The sequence below is a fragment of the Mastigoproctus giganteus genome, chromosome 6 (genome assembly GCF_048544385.1).
Source record: "Mastigoproctus giganteus isolate SK-2022 chromosome 6, ASM4854438v1, whole genome shotgun sequence".
Taxonomy (NCBI): Eukaryota; Metazoa; Arthropoda; class Arachnida; order Uropygi; family Thelyphonidae; genus Mastigoproctus; species Mastigoproctus giganteus.
Genome location: NC_143580.1, coordinates 149,628,447 through 149,650,206, shown reverse-complemented (window position 1 = coordinate 149,650,206; position 21,760 = coordinate 149,628,447). Strand labels below are relative to the sequence as shown.

At 36.2% G+C, this 21,760-nt stretch overlaps 1 protein-coding gene across 3 annotated transcripts in view; it reads left to right on the top strand.

Moving 5' to 3' along the window:
- LOC150084652 (ubiquitin thioesterase OTUB1) overlaps positions 1 to 21,760 on the top strand; it is a 297,048-nt gene that overhangs the window by 130,845 nt on the left and 144,443 nt on the right. For all 3 annotated transcript variants that reach the window (XM_090375384.1, XM_090375383.1, XM_090375385.1), the window contains one exon: positions 2,206 to 2,324. In XM_090375384.1, coding sequence (XP_090231510.1) covers positions 2,206 to 2,324 — 119 coding nt within the window. The remainder of the gene's footprint in view (positions 1 to 2,205; positions 2,325 to 21,760) is intronic.

Sequence of the window (21,760 nt, the reverse complement as noted above, 5' to 3'; positions counted from 1 at the left end):
ATTTGCAAAAAACTTTAATGATAGGAAGTACTAACTTCGAACTCCAGTATGATGAAATATTATCTCAGAAAAAACAATTACATTCATCGCATTAGTACAAAATTTAACCAGTTCTATAATACGTTTATTAATAAATGGAAATATTTTATTCATTTTTTTGTAAGTGTCAGCATGTGTATAAATATTATGTAAAATATCACTTCCTAATAAAAAGATTTTGAACCTGTTTTTTTTTTTTTTTTTTTGTTGTTCTATGAGTAGAATTTCCCATGTAAATATCTACGAGCTTGCTACCTGGCCTGCCGAGCCTAAAAATTTTACGATCTGGCCCTTTCCAAAAAAAGTTTAACCCCTGTTTATACTAATACAGCCTGCAAACCCATATATCTGTCAGTGCAGCTTGCTAGACCTTAATTTTGATATACCTCTACTGTGTGCTATGTAAGTGCTACCATGATAAAATGGGCATAGTAATACTTAATTGGAATGAACAAACAAACAAATAGAAAAACTTATTACTTCTGATGTACAGAAATTAAATGAACATTTAGCATATACAGTTTATTAAATTTTTATGCCAGTTAATTTTCATTTATTTATGGATCTCCCTCTCTCTTTCTCTCTCTCCTAGGATGAGGCATTTACATGACAATTTGCCTTAATTCTGCACACAAACTATATACCTATGGTAGTTTCAGAACAAAGATCCACTTTATATATGTAGTTAATTGGCTGCTTCTGTAGGAAGAAGACAGAATGGTTAGATATTTCTTGCGATGCTACCTGTGCCATACAAAACTCTGTGGGTGGAAGCTTGTAGCATTCCTTGTACCCCTTCCTCATCATGATTTGGACTGTGCACATCATGATGAGGACAGTTTAATTGTGCACATCATGATGTGCACAGTTAAACTGTGCACATTTCCATTTTATTGAGAGAGATGTTCCATTTATTCACACAATTCAGTTCAGACTTGTTCAAGCTTACCGTAACGTAATACAAGGTTACTGCATATAATTGAACACGTTGGGATTACTGGTAAGATTCTAAGATGGATTGCTGGTTGGCTGCAGGGTAGATGGCAGAGGGTTGTGATTAATGGATATTCTTCAGATTGGTGTAATGTCAGGAGTGGGGGTCCCTCAAGGATCAGTTCTTGGACCACTGTTGTTTCCCATTTTCATAAATGACCTCGACGTAGGGATAGAAGGTGCAAATGCCAATCTTTACATCATCTGCAAAAATTTGCAGATGATGTAAAGATTGGCAGAGTCATTAATTATCAGCACTCCTTCAGGATGACTTGAACAGACTTCAAAAATGGTCAGAGAAGTAGTAGCTATGTTTGAATGCTGCTAATTGTGAAGTCTTACACTTGGGGAATAATAACCCAGAAATAAATTACACACTTGGTGGGGTTGAATTAAAAACAGTGGAGGAAGGAAAGTGATCAGGGAGGTACAATATGGGCAGATCTGAACAGTGTAAACAGGCAGCCAGGAAAGCCCATGGTGTCTTATTGATGATTTATCGAATGCTATCCTGTAGAGATATGGAAGTTATAATCCCACTATATAAGGCAGTTGTAAGACTACATATGGAATACTGTGTTCAAGTATGGAGATCTCATCTGAAAAAAAAGACATTGAGCTTCTTGTAAGGGAACAAAGACGGGCAACTCAAATGGTGAGGACGGCCACATGAGGAAAGACTCCAATTATGTGGCCTACAGAGCTTGGCAACCAGGCACCTCAGAAGTTTCCTGATTGAGGTTTATAAGGCTCTGAGGGGGATTCGTAAAATGAACTAGGGATCATAAATTTAAATTACAGGGGTTGAGGTTTAGATTAGATTTTAGGAAGTTTTCTTTTGGCCAGCAAGTTGTCGATTGCTGGAACAAGTTGCCCCACTTGTAGTTGAGGCTGACAGTTTGAATAAATTTAATGGTCAGCTGATTAGTTACCTGTGTAAGAAGGGAAGCATATAATTTGTATTTTCATATTTACTTTTTTTTTTTTTTTTGCTGCCAGTGTAGTAAAAGCCTGTGGCTTCCTTGCACTATATGGCGAATACAATCACTATTTATATGTCACTAAGATTTTTTCTTATATTTATCATAATCAGTATATCTGTTCAGTCAGATTTATTTTAATTTTAATTTCTTTTTCTGTTATTCTCTCTGGGTTACACTTAAATGTTTTCAGGATCTTAGAAGCAAGTATCAACACCTTAGGAGAACTCGGCCTGATGGAAATTGTTTCTTTCGTGCTTTCAGTTTTGCTTATTTAGAAAGTCTTCTAAGTGATAAACAGGAATACCAAAGGTAATTTTAAAATTTGGTATTTATAAAATTTTTGTGATTTATTTTCTCCAAAGCTGATATGACTAACATGAAACAAGGAATAAAAAAATTTCAAATGGTAAAACAAAATATAACTCTTATGATTGTATTTATCCATTATAATTTGAAGTCTAAGAAAACTTATTTTCAATGTTAAAAAGTACTGATTTCCAGTAATAGGAACAGGTTTTAAATGGAACTAATAGAGCATACTTTCTGCTTCAATAACTCGAGTAATGGAACCTCTTTCAGTTTTATTTCAAAAGTGGCAAACTGAAAATAAAATTATCTTTCGGGATACCCTTGGTGCTCCCCTCCCCAAACCCCCCACACACTATAAATACTATAGATTTGTCTCAGGCTGTAAATTGAAGTTATAACAATGTGGTGCTCATAGTTCGATTAGTTGCTGTCTCATTTCAAGATGCTATAATATTTGCACTAAAATTCAACGTTGCAGGCAAGCATATCTTTGTGTTATGCTTTATATTTATATTCATTTGAATATAAATAGAGCTATAAATATTATTTTTATTTTATAGATTGGTATAAACTATACTTCAGGAATATTTTGAACCATTAAATCAGGGTGGCTAGTGTTAAGTATGATAACCAGTAACTGTGTGAACATATGAAATACAGGCAGTCCTCACTTTACAAGTTTCCGGGTTTATGAGTTTTTTCCCCAAGCATCAAGTATCAACAAAATCGAAAATATGAACATTAATTGCAAAAAATGAATGTTAAACATTCATAAATACCGCATACCACGTGTGTAGCTATACAATACAGTGTACCCTGCTTTATCATATTAATCAGTTCCAGAGACACCATCATATCGTAAAGTGAACCCAATAACACATTGTTTTTTAGGTAATGCCTTAAGGTCACAAGCCTTACCTTGAGGCCATCTAAAAGGTCGTGAACTTGGTTTGTAAATTGTATTAGTTACCAATTGAAATCATTAAAATGCACTACTTTCATCGTTATCATATGCTCCGTTATAAGAATCAATTTTAAACGCCTTTGTGATATTTTTCTAAAGCACATTTCTGGAGCATAAAACAATAAAAACAATTTGCGCTTTCCGGTTTATTGAGCTTTTCTGTTACTGCAAGCAATTATAAACGGGTAGTAAACTGAATCTTCTTCCATTTGCAAAAATGCCAATAGCTGGAATTGTGTGGTTTTTTTTACATTATTATGGTGAAATGTGTTTCCCCTTTACTGAATTCTTCAATCATATAAAAAACATAAATTTTCAGAATCTTCGATTCATTCCTTTTTTAAAGCTTAGTAAACTTGTTACTCCACGAGAATCGTGTTAGTTGCAATTTGTGTGCGCCGTTAAAAAATGCTTATGCATGCAATCGTAAAATTTATAATTAAAAGAGAAGATTATCTTGGAAACAAACACCTCTGGAAACATTTCTGAAGAAGATGACTCCTTGTGCAACAAACCAATGAGTGCCAAGCCAATAATGAGTGATCAACAAGTGTGCATTTAGTCGATGAAGAATAAACATTCTTTAACATTTAATAATTTCCCTATTATTATAATTTGCTTGATTTTACAGGCTACATTTTCATTTATTTGGATAAATCAATCATTGTTTAAACAAACCAATTAGCTAACTAATTTCATTGTTGAGAACGTAACTAACCCCTATTTTTAACCATATGTCTATGGTAAATAAATTCCCGCTTTATGAGTTTTCGCTTTACGAGCACGCACTAGGAACGAATTAACTCGTAAAGTCAAGAACTATCTGTAGTTAGGTCACACTAACAGTTTTAAGAATTAATTTTTGTTTCTAATCATACATCGTTAATTAATCTCAGATCTTTTTAACAACCTTTGACCCTACGCATATATCCTAAAGTAGTATATACAGTGAAACTTCTCCTAACGGACATCTCTCTACAACGGACATTTTCAAATTCCCCAACTCACCTCCATTGGTTTTAATGTGTTTGCAGCTTCTGTCTAGCAGACATTCTCTGTAATGGACGCGGACAGGCAATCTGCACTGTTTCGTTTAGATTAACACTTAATTTGATCTCCCCATAACGGACAGCTGGCGAGCTCACGGCCATTTTTCTAGGAACGTTTCTTCCCCGTATTGCCTAAATCGTGTGTTTATTTTCTATTTCCGATTCTCTGAATTTTATCAAGGTTTAAGTCGCGGTTCTAAACCCTTTTTCAAGAATTTTAAGGCACATGTAAAACTTCTGATGAATTCGGTGTGTGCAGGGGGGGAGAATATGGTCGGCCTTTCGTCTTTTCAGTTTCAGTTTTGTTCAGTGTCGTGTAAAGTGCACAATGTCTTCTCGTAAACATTTAACTTTAAAAGATAAAGTCGAACTCATTAATGCGTATGATCAGCAAAAAAATAGTGTTCCGCAATCTCGCTGCAAAATTCAAAATCGGGAAGACGCAGGTAAGTGACATCCTAAAAAAAAAAAAATGAACTGCTCAAACAATTTTGGCAACACGGAAATGATCAGGTTCAAAAATCATTCCCGAAAACTGTTGGACTTCAAATTTGTCGCGCACGTGCTAAAAAAATTCCCATTAATGGGCCTATTATTAGGGAAAAGGCTTTGGAGGTTGCGAAATATATGGGAGTAAATGAGTTCAAAGCTTCTGTGGGATGGCTAGGCAAGTTCAAAACTTGGCATAAAATTTCTTGGAAAACCGTAAGTGGTGAAGGTGGATCTGTTGATACTGGGGTTGTAACAGAGTGGACCGTCAAATTGGAAGATTTATGTTGTGATTTTGAAGCTAAGGATATTTACAACTGTGACAAAACAGGGTTGTTTTTTAAAGCTCTTCCTGAAAAAACAATGAGTCTAAAAAACGAAAAGTGCCAGGGCGGAAAAATTTCTGAGGAACGCTTGACTGTACTATTGTGTACAAATATGCTGGGAGAATTTGAACAACCTCTTGTTATAGGAAACCCACAAAATCCTCGTTGATTCAAGGGCATAAAGTTGAATCTTTTGGATGTTGATTGGAAGTCTAATACAAAAGCGTGGATGACACGAGATATCATGAGTGAATGGATAAGTCACTTTAACCAAAACATGATTTGTCAAAACAGAAAAATTATTCTTTTCATGGATAATGCTGGATCTCACCCGCACATTGAATTGTCCAACATTCAAATCATTTTTTTGCCACCAAACACATCTGCAGAGTGTCAGCCCTTGGATCAAGGGATAATAAAAAATTTTAAACTTCACTACAGAAAACTTGTTTTAAGACATCTCATTGCAAACATGAACAATGTATCATGTACGAGTGACCTTGCAAAGAAAATCTGCATCCTAGATGTGATTCAATGGATTTCCTCTTCAGTAAACGCAATTAGAAAACAAACTGTCGTGAACTGTTTTGTAAAGTCTGGCTTGTCAAACGCAAAAATTGAAGTTGTGAACAGCAATGTGGAGCACCAAGAAGAACATGAACTTCAGCATCTATTGATAATGTGCGATACTTCCGCTACAAGTGACCCTGGCTACAAAGATATTTCTTTATAGCCACTCAAACCTCACTACAGAAGATGGTGCTCTAGATATCAATGACATTATCATCGATATTTTTCAAGAAGTTCCTCATGAGGATGAAGAAATGGAAGGAGGTCATTCTGTCGAAGAACATATTAACGACGAACCACCGATGAAAATAGAAGAAGTGCTCATACAAATCAATCGTTTAAAAATGTTTTTCGCCGCTGAAGAAGATACTGAAGGACTTTCGATGGTTTCTTCACTCCAAACAAATGTTGAAAACAAAATTATCAGCCGGAAGAAGGTGCAGAAGAAAATAAGTGATTACTGCATGTATTTTTTATAAGATAAAGTCATAATATGCATAGCACAACTGTATGTATATTATTTACAAAAATATTGTGCAAAATCTGTATATAATTTAATTTAATTTTACATTAAACGTTTAACGATTTTTCTTTATCTCTTGTGTATGTAATTGTATATTATTTACAAAAATATTGTTCAAAATCTGTATATATTTTAATTTAATTTTACATTAAACGTTTAACGATTTTTCTTTTTTTTTTTTTTTTTTCTCCCTCAGACTTCTTGTTAGCGGACACTTCTCTCTAACGGACACATTTTTGTTCCCCATGGCTGTCCATTAAAGGGAAGTTTCACTGTATATATTTTATTATTATTATTTATTTTTTTATTTTTATGAAAACCCCAAACAGGAAAGGTATAAGAACCTGTAATACTTAGTATTATGCTTCGGTTGAAGTCAGAAAACCAGATATGCTTTTTTTTTTTTTTTAATGAAAACCCCAAACACAAGAGGTATTAGAACCTCTAGTACTTGGTACCGTGTTTGGGTTGGAGGTTGAGAAGACTAAAGAAGATATTTGTTGACATTAGATTTGAATTTCTGTTGACTATAATTTTCAGGAAATACGTATGAAGGTAGGTTGTTCCAGAAAACAGAAGATGAATGAATAAACGAGGAAGATGAAAAATTGGTTCTGTGAATTTGAAGTTGGACAGTAAATGGATGTTGGCTGGTGGCAGCACATGTTTGGACTGTTTTGGAAGAGAGAGCGGGACTAATAGAAGCCAATTCAGAAGAACAGTGCCCATGGAAGTATCTGTAGAACAGGCATGCAGAAGAAACAGTCCGTCTATGACAGCGAGTGGAGAGACTCTGTTCAAGATGAGTCATTAATTAACCTAACTTCTCTCTTCTGAATGGAATCTAGAAGCCTGAGAGATGTTTTGGGCGCACCGCCCCAGATGTGGGAACGATATTGCATGGTAGGGTGGATTTGCGATTTGTACAGTGTGTGAACAGCTGTTTGGAAGAAAATTAACGCCGAAAGCGAAAGAAAAAAAACCAAGCAAGTTTTTTAGATGCAGAGGAAGCAATATTTGTAATGTGCTTGTGACAAGAGAGAGAGATTAGAAGTCAGGGTAATCCCCAAAAGAGGTATATCAACTTGCCTAGAAATCGGACTGTCACCAAAGATAAGCGTAGGAGCAGAAGTATCCTTTTTGCGAGATATAAGACAATACGTTTTAGAAGGATTGAAATTAGCTAAGTTGTCTATGCCCCACTAGAGAATTACCTGTAGATCGGCATTTAAGGAATTGGTAGCAGATATTCGAGAAGTTGAAGCTGATTGAGCAGGGCAAGGTTTTTCAAAATGGAAAGTGGAATGCAATGTGCTATCATCGGCAAAAGTACGTTTAGGATTTCCAGTCAATGGAAGAAGGTCATTGATATACAAGAGAAAAAGAGAGTGGGGGAAAGAACTGAACCTTTGGGGTCACCAGCATTAGTGGAGAAGTTAGAAGACAGAGAGCCATCTACCATCACTCTCAGTGAGCAATCAGAGAGAAAACTGGATAACCAGTTACAAAAAACAGTTGGCAAACCATAATATGGAAACTTGTTTAGAAGACCTTTATGTCAAACATGATTGGTAGCCTTTGAGACGTCAAGAGCAACTGCTTGTGTTCGTCGAACTTTTCCATTGAATTCGTCCATAAATGGGTAAAATAAGCCAGAATATCACCAGTGGATCGATGCTGAAGGAATCCACACTGGCGATCGTTGATCAGATGGAAGGTTTCTGGGTAGTTTAAGAGTTGTTGGTTAATTGATTTCTCCATTACTTTAGAAAGAGTAGAAGTAATTGCAATGGGTTGATAATTGGATGGGAGGGATTTGTCACCCTTTTTAGGAACTGGCTGGATACAAGCAAATTTCTAAGCAGAAGGAAAAACACCTTTGGAATAAGAAAGTGTAAACAGGCAGCAAAGAACAGGAGCACAGGTTTATTTCCACGATTTTTTGAAGTTTGCACCAGCCAGCAAAAACTTACATAAAGTCAAATTTCTGTAAGTCGAGTATTACATAAGTTGGGAAGTTCCTGTATGTGCTTCTTAACTAAGAGCATAATCCCTTCACCCTTCCGGTCCTGTTTTCATTTGATTACTTAATCAGTACTTCGAATTCATCAAGTTTATTTACAATACTCCTGGCATTAGTGCACATGCAAGTATACATGCATATGTTCTTACTCTTAGTTACCCTCGCACAGCCCATGTATTCCCTTATTCCATGATGACCCACAGCAGGGCCTGAAATCCCTGACGCCTTGCTTTCGAGACTGCTGCATTTTCCAATAGAAGCAGTGCAAGAATCAATCACCTTCATCTCTGGTTACTCTATTAGTTTGTGTATCCCCACCCACAGTCTAGAAGTTTCCCGACTCACCTATATCATCAGCATGTATTCTTGCACTCCTTCTATTTAAGTGTGTCCCATTCCAGTAAAAACCGTTTCTCCTGTTAAGAAGCACAGAATACTCCATTTAAAATTCTACCCCATGAGTTTTACCCTCTCTCTCCAGATTGACAAGTCTCAACATGTACTCCCTATTGTGTGAATGGGTAGAATTGCGGACACTTTCAAATTCAGTTCTAACCTGCGACTTTTCCCCGCAGTGCCTTGTTCCCCTTAAATAAGTCATCTGAACTTCGACTCTTAATATCATCAGTGCCAATGTGTACAACAATATCACCTCTTGCACCCTTAAAAGATATTTGCTCTATAATGCATCTACTTTTGCCCCTGGCCGACATACCTTGGTCCTATTTTACATATCCTTCTTGCACAATATATTTTCTGTTTCTGTGACAGAGTCACCGACAATAACTAGTTTCTATAGGACCAGCCATTCTGCCTTGGAGATTGCCACTGTGTTGTCTGATGCACAATTGTGAGCTCTGCCTTTGAGTTGTGCAGCTGAGAGCTTGATGGGCCCCTCGTTTTAATTTCTTTGAGAGCGTATAGCCTACTCTTTAACTCTCATAAATGCCCATAAAAATGCTGAGTTAGCATCTAATCACACACACACACACACACACACACACACACACACACACACACACACACACACACACACACACACACACACACACACACACACACACACAGCGACATCCCCCCCCCTCGCCCCGGCTGTATCGTTTCATGTTCCAGAAAGATTGGAGAACACTGCATGTTTTGTTAGGCCCTGATTCGTAGGAGAATTGCCCCTTCGGATCTCCTCCCGAGCCATGCCCATTGCATTGCTGCTCTAGTTTGGGCATGATTTTCATTTACAATTTAATTGATCAACAATGAAAATTAATTGATTTAATTAATTTTCATCGTTGATCAATTTAATTGACATTACTACGCTAACAGATTCCTAAATGTAGGGATATGCATTATGCTATCAAGTTTTATCTTATATCTTATGCTTTCAGGTTCAGTATATATGTTTCGCACTATGGTCATAGTTGCCAATGCGCCCAATAAATCCCGAAACAAACAAACAAACAAACAATCAGTATATATGTTATGTTATACCATTATGATTGCAGTTTTAAATTAGCTTTATCCTTATTAAAAGTAAAATTGCTTAGCTATAAAAAAAATGCCTGAGAAGTGATCAGAACCTTTGTGCTACTTATTTATCACAACTGAACTCAACTATTCCACTACACTACTAGTTAGTTGTTATGATATTCAAGCTCTGATACAATAGATCATATGAATAATAAGTCATAATTTACAAAATCACGAACTAAATTTAAAAATGAGCTAACAAATGTCAGTAAGGCTCTTAAACTATTTGTCAAGCACAATTTAATATGTTAATTAATCAGAAAGATGGTAAAAATTTCCAAAAAAACATATCCATTTCCACTAGGTCCAAATGTTTTGACCGTCCACATGTACTGTCATACCAGTCTTGTCATATATGTGAGTAGCCTTAGTTTGGTTACTGATAGGAAGCCTGAAATATAATAAATTATCCCAAGTCATAGGCTTGGTATTTTAGCAATTCCTCATAACAATGCTGAGTATGATAGAATATTTAGCCAGGCTAACAAAAACTGAGTTCATATCTTCTCTTATGAAGCTTTGGAAATGCTCCCGATGGTCAAGTTTAGACAGTAGGGCCATTGTTATGAACAAAACTCAACTCATCATTTCTGAAGAGGGCAGAGTTTGCAATAATATTTTTCTTGAAGCAAACAAAATCAGTTGATGTCTAATAGAATATTCAAACCAAAATCCATAGATAGAAAAATCTTAGGTAAGCTAATGTTTGAAAACATTCTGTACTGGTGCACAATTCTGTTTGTATTATTTTAATATAAAATGTGTGTGTTGTCAGTGAAATTCATTTTCTAGGGCAGCATGGGCTTTAAAAACTTTCTGCTTTTTCCAAAATATCTGATTATTGGGAAGAACTCCTGTGCTTTAAAAAAAACTTTTATTTTTCTTGTTTAGGTCCGAAATCACTTGTTTTCCTCCTGTTATAAGTTTTGGCAAGAACTCTTGATTTTTTGCAAAATGTTTCCTATTTTTTTGCCTGTTTTGGCCCAAAAATCTCTCGACTTAATCCTGCCTACAAGTGCCTTCATTTTATTGTCCTCTGCAACAGCTTAGTCTATATTATACATCACTGTCTGTCACTTGTTTGAAGAGGCCTGGATTCTCTTTCATTTGACAAATGAGGAAATTCTCATCCCTATTCATTTGTGGTTGTACTTGCTGATTTCATGTGGAGGGAGTAGTGCCCCCCCAAATGATAATAACACTCTGTACTAAATTTTCAAAAAGGTTTTGTTCATTGACATTTCTTTATGAATTTGGGTATGCTGATTTTTGCATAATATCAATGGCTTGGCCAGAAATGAATGAAAAGTAAATATGCAGTAATGCTATATTATTTTATAAACAAAATTTAACTTATGAACAAAATAGAGTACAGCAGGCCCCCGTTATAACGCGGGTTCGCTTTACGCTGATTCGCTATAATGCTGTTCTTATATTATAACCCGTATCTAACTATAACGCTGTCAAAACTCACTGTAACGCTATTTTACTAGCATACAGATTGAATTTTTGGCAAATCCGTCTTCAGTCCAGTCTGTTTTGAGGTTTTTTTTTTTTTTTTTTTTTTTTTTGGCAAAAGGAGAAAATAGCCACTATGAAATTAACTTCAGTAATTATTTTTATAATTTCTACTCTATGTACAGAATTGAAACTTTCAATATGCTCTATTTTCTTGGTGTGGATAGTTTCAAGGGAGAAATTCTTTTTTAGTACACAAGCTGAAAAAATTTACCATCCAGTGTCATATGTTGTTACGAAGTCTGCATTTTCTGTTCTGACCTGTAATAGAAAGATACTAAAAATAGATTTACTCCCTATCTCTTCTTTTGTTTTACTGTGGGAACTATAACTTGCGAAATGTTTTTCACACAATCAATCCCATGAGTGCTAAATGCGGTGCTGTTCCTTGTACAGTATTCTCTTGTCTTCTGAACTCCTCTGACCTTGTGGTCACCCGAAGTACATAAAATTTGTTTGTTTTACTGTTTTGGAAATTCCATAAACATTCTCCATGACTCACACCATAATTGATTACAGTACTTTTCGTGCAGTAAACAACCATTTGATTTTACTGAACGGTAAAATCGAGCTTTTCAGATAAATAAAACATTTGTCACCGTCTTCAGCTCACTTGCCAGAGGAATTCTAGATATTATTCAGTGCATACAGTGTTAGACATACAGACAGTTTACTGTACTCGAACATCGTATCATAATCAGTGCAACGCAGTTACATTTGCACAGTTATGGCAGATAAGAATGAAAAAGCAACAATATCTGGACGCGGTGCAAAGATTGGAAAGGTAAGAAAAACATTGAGTTTGAAAATTAAATTAGACGTTTTGAAGAGAATTGATTCCGGTCAAAGACAAGTGGATGTGTGCAATAATTTAGGACTGGTAGGTTCAACTGTAAGAACAATCATAAAAAATAAAGGATCAATTTTAGCAGCTGGAAAAACAGCTGTTCCCCTGCAAGCAACTAAATTGACCAGGGTTAGGCCGACTATTATGATTGAAATGGAGAAACTTCTACATAATTTTATTGAAGACAACATTCAACGTAGAATTCCGTTAAGTTCAATTATTATTAAAGAAAAAGCGAAGAGCCTATATGAAGATTTAAAGGAAGCTCACCCCGGAAAAAATGTGGAACCATTTAACGCTAGTAAGGGCTGGTTTGATAGATTTAGAAAGCGCTATAGCCTGCACAACGTAGCAATACAGGGAGAAGCTGCAAGTGCAGATCAACAAGGAGCCGAAACTTTCAAAAAAGAATTTGTTAAAATTATTGAAGAGGGATGTTATACTGCTCAACAAGTTTTTAACACAGATGAAACAGGTCTTTTTTGGAAACGAATGCCTAAAAGAAGTTTTATATTGAAAGAAGAAAAAAACATGCCAGGCGTCAAAGCGGCGAAGGATCGGTTAACTTTGTTGTTGGGGGTTAACGCTGCGGGGGATTTTAAATTAAAACCCCTTTTAGTTTACCATTCCGAAAATCCAAGGGCTCTTAAAGGTTTAGCTAAATCAAACCTACCTGTAATCTGGAAGGCTAATAAAAAAGCTTGGGTAACCAGGCCGCTTTTCATTGATTGGTATGCTGAGTTCTTCTGTCCTGCAGTGGAAAAATATTGTGCAAAAAATAACATTGGTTATAAAGCAATTCTAATCATGGACAATGCGCCAGGACACCCAAGCAAAGAGAGCTTAGAAGACTTGAACAATCACATAAAAGTTTTTTACATTCCTCCAAACGCTATGTCTCTGATCCAACCAATGGACCAAGGAGTAATTGCCACATTTAAAGCGTACTACATAAGGAACACCTTTTCCCAAGCTATTAAAGCCATCAACACTGAAAATGTACCGAGCTTAAAGGAGTTTTGGAAATCCTATAACATTAAAACCGCCATCTACAACATTTCAAGTGCCTGGGATGAAGTGACTCAGAAAACCATGAATGGAGTGTGGAGGAAAGTTTGGAAAAATTGCATAAAGCATTCCCAGGAACCTGATGATTCCGTTGAAAATGTTAAAACACAAATTGTTGAGCTCGGAAAAGAAGCAGGATTACACGAAATTAACGAAGACAACGTACAAGAGATGATCGACAACGACAGGGATGGCCTCTCTAATGAAGAACTAATGGAAATTATAAAAGAATAAGAGCTTGCTATTGAGGGAGATGATGATCAAGATACTACAGATGAAGAACCGATGAAGTCGCTGACTGCAAAAGGACTTAGTGAAGCTTTTGAACACTTCGAAAAAATGTGTGATTATTTCCGGGAGAACGACCCTGACATGGAACGAAGTGCCAAGGTAATAAGAAATTTGAAGAAAGAAATGAATCCCTACATGATGTTGTACAATGAGAGGAAGAGGGCCAAAGCACAACCCAAAATCGACAAATTTTTCAGTCCAAAGATACGAAAACTCTACAGCACAGGGCCATCGAATTAATAAATTCATGATTTTCGTTAGTTAATTACCTCATAATTATATGTGTATATAATGTAGAATATTTTATATGTACAAAATTTTGAATATTAAATATTTTTAATCGACATTGGTGCATATTTTCACTACCATTTATTACTGATTAGAAAATATCCTATGGAATAGACCGCAACTCACAAATACATATGTTACCTTATGGGAATACGGCGCTCGCTTAGCGCGGATTCACTTAGCGCTCTGTTTTTCTGGAACGAACTATCAGCGTTAAGCGGGGGTCACCTGTATTAATCTTTGCTGCAAGTAAACAAGCTAAAAGATCACAAATTGAAAATTAGAAAAATCCTCCTCAAGTTAATAAATGGTCAGTGTGATTGTCTTGAACAGAGAACTAGATATATAGTTGCCCATTACAGCTTTGTCCCACCTTCCATGGTGGGATGAAACTGTAATGCTCATTCAATATCACAACCCAGATTTCATCTGAAAAAAATCTAAATGAGAGTTTGTTTGTTGTTATTTGGTTTTTAGGAGCATTAGCAACTAAGGCCATATTGCTCCGGAGATATGCAGTGGTCATTTCCAGACCTTCCTGCATCCTCCGTATTTGGTGGTCACGGGCTCGAACCCCAGTCTAATCAAGAAGCGTGTGCTACGCACTGCTGCTCCTGCCCACCTGGCTACGGAGGCTTAAATGAAAGTGCATCCCATTTTCCTGTAATTTTCGCTCTTCATTCATCAGTGGTGGCACCTGAAATATAGCAAAAACGGTGGTGGGTCGCTTGATAGTCGACTGATCTTCGCTTTAATTTTTTGAAAATATTCCAAGTTTTTTTAATTCTCTTTCAGTATTTCATCTTTTTTTAATGGGTTGCAGTAGTTTGTTTGTATGTTTTAAGATTTAATAAAGCATTAAAATTTTTAAAAATATGCTATTTATTTTACACCTGTTATATTCAGGAAAAGAAAAAAAAAATAAATACAATATAAATAAATAAAAAATAAAATAAAATCTATTAAAACTTGCAAAAATAAGTGTTTAGACATAAAATAAAAATATCAACCTTGTATTCCCTTCCATTTGCCATTTTAAAAGACCCAAAGTGCACAAAATTTGAACCATGCACATGCATATATATATTTCTGCCTATCAATATAGGCAAAAATACATAATAAATAAATTAACTATATAATATCGGTGTAAATACACCATAGTTAACCCATATATTTGAGCTACGATTGTAGCGTAGAAGGCATCGTTTTAAATGTATCTCATAATGTGGTTGCCTTCACAACAAGATAGCTACTATTGAATTACTTCAAATAAATAACGCTTCTCTAGTAGAGAAGACTACTGTTATTTATTTTCAGCGGTACCACCACCCAGACGATCGTTTCGAAGCTTTTTGGCTTCGTCATCAGTGGGCGGGCAGGTACCCAGGTAATACAACAAGCCATCTCAGTTGCGAAGTTATATCCACATTATGAGAGATGCCAGAAGAGTGTGGTGGTAATGTATTTGGAAAATTAAATGCACTAGGCATAATCCTTATGGGTTTTGATAATTAACTATATAATATCGGTGTAAATACACCATAGTTAACCCATATATTTGAGCTACGATTGTAGCGTAGAAGGCATCGTTTTAAATGTATCTCATAATGTGGTTGCCTTCACAACAAGATAGCTACTATTGAATTACTTCAAATAAATAACGCTTCTCTAGTAGAGAAGACTACTGTTATTTATTTTCAGCGGTACCACCACCCAGACGATCGTTTCGAAGCTTTTTGGCTTCGTCATCAGTGGGCGGGCAGGTACCCAGGTAATACAACAAGCCATCTCAGTTGCGAAGTTATATCCACATTATGAGAGATGCCAGAAGGGTGTGGTGGTAATGTATTTGGAAAATTAAATGCACTAGGCATAATCCTTATGGGTTTTGATAATTAACTATATAATATCGGTGTAAATACACCATAGTTAACCCATATATTTGAGCTACGATTGTAGCGTAGAAGGCATCGTTTTAAATGTATCTCATAATGTGGTTGCCTTCACAACAAGATAGCTACTATTGAATTACTTCAAATAAATAACGCTTCTCTAGTAGAGAAGACTACTGTTATTTATTTTCAGCGGTACCACCACCCAGACGATCGTTTCGAAGCTTTTTGGCTTCGTCATCAGTGGGCGGGCAGGTACCCAGGTAATACAACAAGCCATCTCAGTTGCGAAATTATATCCACATTATGAGAGATGCCAGAAGGGTGTGGTGGTAATGTATTTGGAAAATTAAATGCACTAGGCATAATCCTTATGGGTTTTGATAATTAACTATATAATATCGGTGTAAATACACCATAGTTAACCCATATATTTGAGCTACGATTGTAGCGTAGAAGGCATCGTTTTAAATGTATCTCATAATGTGGTTGCCTTCACAACAAGATAGCTACTATTGAATTACTTCAAATAAATAACGCTTCTCTAGTAGAGAAGACTACTGTTATTTATTTTCAGCGGTACCACCACCCAGACGATCGTTTCGAAGCTTTTTGGCTTCGTCATCAGTGGGCGGGCAGGTACCCAGGTAATACAACAAGCCATCTCAGTTGCGAAGTTATATCCACATTATGAGAGATGCCAGAAGGGTGTGGTGGTAATGTATTTGGAAAATTAAATGCACTAGGCATAATCCTTATGGGTTTTGATAATTAACTATATAATATCGGTGTAAATACACCATAGTTAACCCATATATTTGAGCTACGATTGTAGCGTAGAAGGCATCGTTTTAAATGTATCTCATAATGTGGTTGCCTTCACAACAAGATAGCTACTATTGAATTACTTCAAATAAATAACGCTTCTCTAGTAGAGAAGACTACTGTTATTTATTTTCAGCGGTACCACCACCCAGACGATCGTTTCGAAGCTTTTTGGCTTCGTCATCAGTGGGCGGGCAGGTAACCAGGTAATACAACAAGCCATCTCAGTTGCGAAGTTATATCCACATTATGAGAGATGCCAGAAGGGTGTGGTGGTAATGTATTTGGAAAATTAAATGCACTAGGCATAATCCTTATGGGTTTTGATAATTAACTATATAATATCGGTGTAAATACACCATAGTTAACCCATATATTTGAGCTACGATTGTAGCGTAGAAGGCATCGTTTTAAATGTATCTCATAATGTGGTTGCCTTCACAACAAGATAGCTACTATTGAATTACTTCAAGATCGTTTCGAAGCCAAAAAGCTTCGAAACGATCGTCTGGGTGGTGGTACCGCTGAAAATAAATAACAGTAGTCTTCTCTACTAGAGAAGCGTTATTTATTTGAAGTAATTCAATAGTAGCTATCTTGTTGTGAAGGCAACCACATTATGAGATACATTTAAAACGATGCCTTCTACGCTACAATCGTAGCTCAAATATATGGGTTAACTATGGTGTATTTACACCGATATTATATAGTTAATTATCAAAACCCATAAGGATTATGCCTAGTGCATTTAATTTTCCAAATACATTACCACCACACCCTTCTGGCATCTCTCATAATGTGGATATAACTTCGCAACTGAGATGGCTTGTTGTATTACCTGGGTACCTGCCCGCCCACTGATGACGAAGCCAAAAAGCTTCGAAACGATCGTCTGGGTGGTGGTACCGCTGAAAATAAATAACAGTAGTCTTCTCTACTAGAGAAGCATTATTTATTTGAAGTAATTCAATAGTAGCTATCTTGTTGTGAAGGCAACCACATTATGAGATACATTTAAAACGATGCCTTCTACGCTACAATCGTAGCTCAAATATATGGGTTAACTATGGTGTATTTACACCGATATTATATAGTTAATTATCAAAACCCATAAGGATTATGCCTAGTGCATTTAATTTTCCAAATACATTACCACCACACCCTTCTGGCATCTCTCATAATGTGGATATAACTTCGCAACTGAGATGGCTTGTTGTATTACCTGGGTACCTGCCCGCCCACTGATGACGAAGCCAAAAAGCTTCGAAACGATCGTCTGGGTGGTGGTACCGCTGAAAATAAATAACAGTAGTCTTCTCTACTAGAGAAGCGTTATTTATTTGAAGTAATTCAATAGTAGCTATCTTGTTGTGAAGGCAACCACATTATGAGATACATTTAAAACGATGCCTTCTACGCTACAATCGTAGCTCAAATATATGGGTTAACTATGGTGTATTTACACCGATATTATATAGTTAATTATCAAAACCCATAAGGATTATGCCTAGTGCATTTAATTTTCCAAATACATTACCACCACACCCTTCTGGCATCTCTCATAATGTGGATATAACTTCGCAACTGAGATGGCTTGTTGTATTACCTGGGTACCTGCCCGCCCACTGATGACGAAGCCAAAAAGCTTCGAAACGATCGTCTGGGTGGTGGTACCGCTGAAAATAAATAACAGTAGTCTTCTCTACTAGAGAAGCGTTATTTATTTGAAGTAATTCAATAGTAGCTATCTTGTTGTGAAGGCAACCACATTATGAGATACATTTAAAACGATGCCTTCTACGCTACAATCGTAGCTCAAATATATGGGTTAACTATGGTGTATTTACACCGATATTATATAGTTAATTATCAAAACCCATAAGGATTATGCCTAGTGCATTTAATTTTCCAAATACATTACCACCACACCCTTCTGGCATCTCTCATAATGTGGATATAACTTCGCAACTGAGATGGCTTGTTGTATTACCTGGGTACCTGCCCGCCCACTGATGACGAAGCCAAAAAGCTTCGAAACGATCGTCTGGGTGGTGGTACCGCTGAAAATAAATAACAGTAGTCTTCTCTACTAGAGAAGCGTTATTTATTTGAAGTAATTCAATAGTAGCTATCTTGTTGTGAAGGCAACCACATTATGAGATACATTTAAAACGATGCCTTCTACGCTACAATCGTAGCTCAAATATATGGGTTAACTATGGTGTATTTACACCGATATTATATAGTTAATTATCAAAACCCATAAGGATTATGCCTAGTGCATTTAATTTTCCAAATACATTACCACCACACCCTTCTGGCATCTCTCATAATGTGGATATAACTTCGCAACTGAGATGGCTTGTTGTATTACCTGGGTACCTGCCCGCCCACTGATGACGAAGCCAAAAAGCTTCGAAACGATCGTCTGGGTGGTGGTACCGCTGAAAATAAATAACAGTAGTCTTCTCTACTAGAGAAGCGTTATTTATTTGAAGTAATTCAATAGTAGCTATCTTGTTGTGAAGGCAACCACATTATGAGATACATTTAAAACGATGCCTTCTACGCTACAATCGTAGCTCAAATATATGGGTTAACTATGGTGTATTTACACCGATATTATATAGTTAATTATCAAAACCCATAAGGATTATGCCTAGTGCATTTAATTTTCCAAATACATTACCACCACACCCTTCTGGCATCTCTCATAATGTGGATATAACTTCGCAACTGAGATGGCTTGTTGTATTACCTGGGTACCTGCCCGCCCACTGATGACGAAGCCAAAAAGCTTCGAAACGATCGTCTGGGTGGTGGTACCGCTGAAAATAAATAACAGTAGTCTTCTCTACTAGAGAAGCGTTATTTATTTGAAGTAATTCAATAGTAGCTATCTTGTTGTGAAGGCAACCACATTATGAGATACATTTAAAACGATGCCTTCTACGCTACAATCGTAGCTCAAATATATGGGTTAACTATGGTGTATTTACACCGATATTATATAGTTAATTATCAAAACCCATAAGGATTATGCCTAGTGCATTTAATTTTCCAAATACATTACCACCACACCCTTCTGGCATCTCTCATAATGTGGATATAACTTCGCTACTGAGATGGCTTGTTGTATTACCTGGGTACCTGCCCGCCCACTGATGACGAAGCCAAAAAGCTTCGAAACGATCGTCTGGGTGGTGGTACCGCTGAAAATAAATAACAGTAGTCTTCTCTACTAGAGAAGCGTTATTTATTTGAAGTAATTCAATAGTAGCTATCTTGTTGTGAAGGCAACCACATTATGAGATACATTTAAAACGATGCCTTCTACGCTACAATCGTAGCTCAAATATATGGGTTAACTATGGTGTATTTACACCGATATTATATAGTTAATTATCAAAACCCATAAGGATTATGCCTAGTGCATTTAATTTTCCAAATACATTACCACCACACCCTTCTGGCATCTCTCATAATGTGGATATAACTTCGCAACTGAGATGGCTTGTTGTATTACCTGGGTACCTGCCCGCCCACTGATGACGAAGCCAAAAAGCTTCGAAACGATCGTCTGGGTGGTGGTACCGCTGAAAATAAATAACAGTAGTCTTCTCTACTAGAGAAGCGTTATTTATTTGAAGTAATTCAATAGTAGCTATCTTGTTGTGAAGGCAACCACATTATGAGATACATTTAAAACGATGCCTTCTACGCTACAATCGTAGCTCAAATATATGGGTTAACTATGGTGTATTTACACCGATATTATATAGTTAATTATCAAAACCCATAAGGATTATGCCTAGTGCATTTAATTTTCCAAATACATTACCACCACACCCTTCTGGCATCTCTCATAATGTGGATATAACTTCGCAACTGAGATGGCTTGTTGTATTACCTGGGTACCTGCCCGCCCACTGATGACGAAGCCAAAAAGCTTCGAAACGATCGTCTGGGTGGTGGTACCGCTGAAAATAAATAACAGTAGTCTTCTCTACTAGAGAAGCGTTATTTATTTGAAGTAATTCAATAGTAGCTATCTTGTTGTGAAGGCAACCACATTATGAGATACATTTAAAACGATGCCTTCTACGCTACAATCGTAGCTCAAATATATGGGTTAACTATGGTGTATTTACACCGATATTATATAGTTAATTATCAAAACCCATAAGGATTATGCCTAGTGCATTTAATTTTCCAAATACATTACCACCACACCCTTCTGGCATCTCTCATAATGTGGATATAACTTCGCAACTGAGATGGCTTGTTGTATTACCTGGGTACCTGCCCGCCCACTGATGACGAAGCCAAAAAGCTTCGAAACGATCGTCTGGGTGGTGGTACCGCTGAAAATAAATAACAGTAGTCTTCTCTACTAGAGAAGCGTTATTTATTTGAAGTAATTCAATAGTAGCTATCTTGTTGTGAAGGCAACCACATTATGAGATACATTTAAAACGATGCCTTCTACGCTACAATCGTAGCTCAAATATATGGGTTAACTATGGTGTATTTACACCGATATTATATAGTTAATTATCAAAACCCATAAGGATTATGCCTAGTGCATTTAATTTTCCAAATAATAAATAAATAAAAAATAAAATAAAATCTATTAAAACTTGCAAAAATAAGTGTTTAGACATAAAATAAAAATATCAACCTCGTATTCTCTTCCATTTGCCATTTTAAAAGACCCAAAGTGCACAAAATTTGAACCATGCACATGCATATATATATTTTTGCCTATCAATATAGGAACATTATTAAAAAAACATAATGTACATATTCAAAACTTTTCAAATTTTGCATGCTTCACAGTGCACTAAATTTGCAACTATGTATCTTGCTTCCTGAAGTGTAGTTGACCACCTTGAGAGAATATTAGATTTTGTATAAGCATTTTATATTTGTGAAAACAATAATAAATCTTTCAAAAGAAAATAGGGTAGGAGTATAGATTTTTAGTGAATTAGTGTTGAGAAGAAAAACAAGTATCCTGAAACTTTAAACAGACACAGTGTCAGCCCTTTTCTGTTATTATGCTACTTTTCAAGAAAAAAAAAAAAAAAGACCCAGATAGTTGCAAAGATTGGTGGTGGGTAACCTGATGGGCTCTCTCTCTTGTGCAATTTCTGTATGAAAATCATAAAAAATCCTAGAAACCCTTTCATTTCAGAAACTATTGCAGTAAAAGTTTGACCATATTTAGGATGCTAGA